Below are 2599 nucleotides of genomic sequence, written 5' to 3'. Positions count from 1 at the left end.
TTCACACAACCATGGCATACATGGCTACATTTGGAAAGAGGTTTCAAAATTCTGGTCTCGAAGATATCCTCATAGAAGCTGAAGTTGTTGCACAGGGATCTGTTGGTGGCATACTTAGTGGACATCACTACAACCGTAGTGTGAGAGCCCACAAGTTAATGTTTGAAGCCCTTAGCCGCTTGAGGTTGAGGTCATTCACAGAGTCATGCAGTCCAGATGAACTGTTAACTGTCTCAAAGGTGTCAGAAGAGTTGTTGAATTCTGGGCCTACAGCCCAACTGTATGATATCATGAACCAGGATAAATTCAAGGGTGTAATTGACTCGTATAATGCCTTTGTTGAAAAAGAAAGGTCAGAGAAACCAACCTTTGATTACTGGTCATCATACCTTGACATGGTATAAAATCTCCTTTGTCTTCTGAGAGCCACCAGGGAGGGTAATTGGGAGCTGCACCTAGCTACACTGAAAAAAAATCCTTCCATGGTACTTTGCTTATGACAGAGTGAACTATGCCCGATATTTACCTGCATATATTTCAGAGATGGCAAGCCTTGTTGATACGCACCCTGAAATTGACCAACAATTTAAGGAGGGGAACTTTGTTGTCCAGAGGCAGGACAGATATGGATTTTATGCAGTTGTCTGTGATATGGCAATTGAGCAGACCGTGAATAGGGATTCGAAAAATAAGGGGGGTATGAAAGGCTAGACCCTAGATAAGGGTGCTGTGAACAGGTGCCTATTAAGTCACCATCAGCAGGCAGCAATTGCTAAGGAATGTGAAAATATGGCTGGGAAGGGAGAAACAGAAAGGGGACGGAAAAACCTGGATGAAACTCGAATAAAACATGATGAGACAGCAGTTAGGAGTATAATGTCAACCATAAACTCAATGGTTAATCCATTTGAGTATTCAGGGGAGGACCAAATTAACATTTGCTCCGGCACTGTAGCTCCATCTAATGTGAGGTCCGACCTTGAAATGATTATGGGAAAGGGGCTGATGCTATCAAAGAATTTGAAGAGTCCAGATTGAAATCAGAGCATGAGAAACTATTTGAGGCAATCAAATCAAAGAAATTGAAAACCTTTGCCACAGTTGCAAAAACATCAAAGGTTAAATTCGAGTCTGAAACAGTGCTACTCAAAGCCACTAATGACATGTTTAATCGCCTCCTGATTATTGGCAGGAGTAGGGAAGTAGATTTAAAGAAACTCTTGGCGTAATCATTGACACCTGTACCTTTGACTTTGGCAACTGGCAATGGTACCATTACTAAAACAGATAAAGCAAAGTTGATGAAGAAGTTGGAGGGTCAGGCTGAGTGTGTGAATATAGAGGACATACCTCCAGGGTTTGCTTTGGTGATTGATGGAATGGCATTTATTCAGCAGGCACAAAACATTCCAGCTACATTTGGGATGTTTGCAGACAAGCTTTTGGTTAACCTTATCAGGTTAGGTAACCAGTATGGCTGCCAAAGGGTCGACTTTGTGTGTGATCGCTATCCAACACACAGTATAAAAAACTGTGAGCGAGGTCGCAGAGCAGCCAGTGGGGCTCAATTGGTCAAAATCACTAGGCCTGACCAAAAGACCTCAAAACAGTTTAAAAAGTTCTTGGCTGAGGGGTCGAATAAAGAAAACCTCATGGAGTTTCTTTATGAAACATGGGTGAAATGTAAGCCCCAGGTTTTTGGACCTATTGCATTGGTTGTCTCACATGGAGAAAAGTGTCACTCTATAGCTACAGTTGATGGTAAAATTATGATCATTGAAGTGTCTGACCTCTTCTGTGACCATGAAGAGGCTGATACGAGATTACTGTTGCATGCAAGTCATGCTGCTAGAAACATCTCAACAGTTATAATAAGTAGTCCAGATACCGATGTTTTTATGATATCCCTAGCACTAGCTCAGGAAATCCCTGCTGATTTGCTATTTCAAACTGGTGCTGGGGACAAGCGACGAATTATCTGCATTCCCAAACTGGCTGAGAAACTTGGGGCAGAAAAATGTCGAGCTCTTCTTGGTATGCATGTTTTTACTGGGTGCGACTTGGTTAGTGCATTCAAAGGGAAGGGAAAGGTGAAACCCCTTGACATATTCAACAAAACTGTTGAATATGTCAATATGTTTGCAGAGTTGGGAACAGAATGGGAAGCATCAGCTTCCATCTTGCCCATGTTTGTATGGTCAGAAAGAATGCTCGGAAGTAAATGTTGCAAGATACAACATGTTCCGGCTGACATGAAAATCAGACTCTCGGATGCTGCCTCCAAACCAAGATTGTCTGCTGCATCATGTAAAAAGGGGCAAACTATCAGGCAGCAATTCACTGTAGGTCCCTTCAGCCAATCATGCATGCTCCATCTCACAATGGTCATGGCTGGAAAATTACTGGTGACACCCTTGTCTTTGAATGGATGGCTGATGACCCAGCTCCCCCTAGTGTACTAAAAACTGTGAACTGCAAGTGCTAGAAAGGTAGGTGACAGGGTGCTTGCTCATGCAGCAAAATGAATCTTCCTTGTAGTGACTTATGCAGGTGTCAGGTTGAGAACTGCACTAATAGGATCCCTGAGACAGAAAGTGTA

General features: G+C 42.7%; 1 protein-coding gene across 1 annotated transcript in view; it reads left to right on the top strand.

Moving 5' to 3' along the window:
- Positions 1 to 543: 543 nt before the first annotated feature.
- Positions 544 to 2599, top strand: part of LOC137618356 (uncharacterized) — a 58581-nt gene continuing 56525 nt past the window's right edge. The window contains exons 1-2 of the mRNA XM_068348523.1: positions 544 to 697; positions 1288 to 1835. Coding sequence (XP_068204624.1) covers positions 544 to 697; positions 1288 to 1835 — 702 coding nt within the window. The remainder of the gene's footprint in view (positions 698 to 1287; positions 1836 to 2599) is intronic.

This window comes from Palaemon carinicauda, chromosome 24, assembly GCF_036898095.1.
Source record: "Palaemon carinicauda isolate YSFRI2023 chromosome 24, ASM3689809v2, whole genome shotgun sequence".
Classification (NCBI taxonomy): domain Eukaryota; kingdom Metazoa; phylum Arthropoda; class Malacostraca; order Decapoda; family Palaemonidae; genus Palaemon; species Palaemon carinicauda.
Note: the sequence above shows the minus strand (reverse complement) of the source record. Positions and strands in the feature narration are given on the sequence as shown.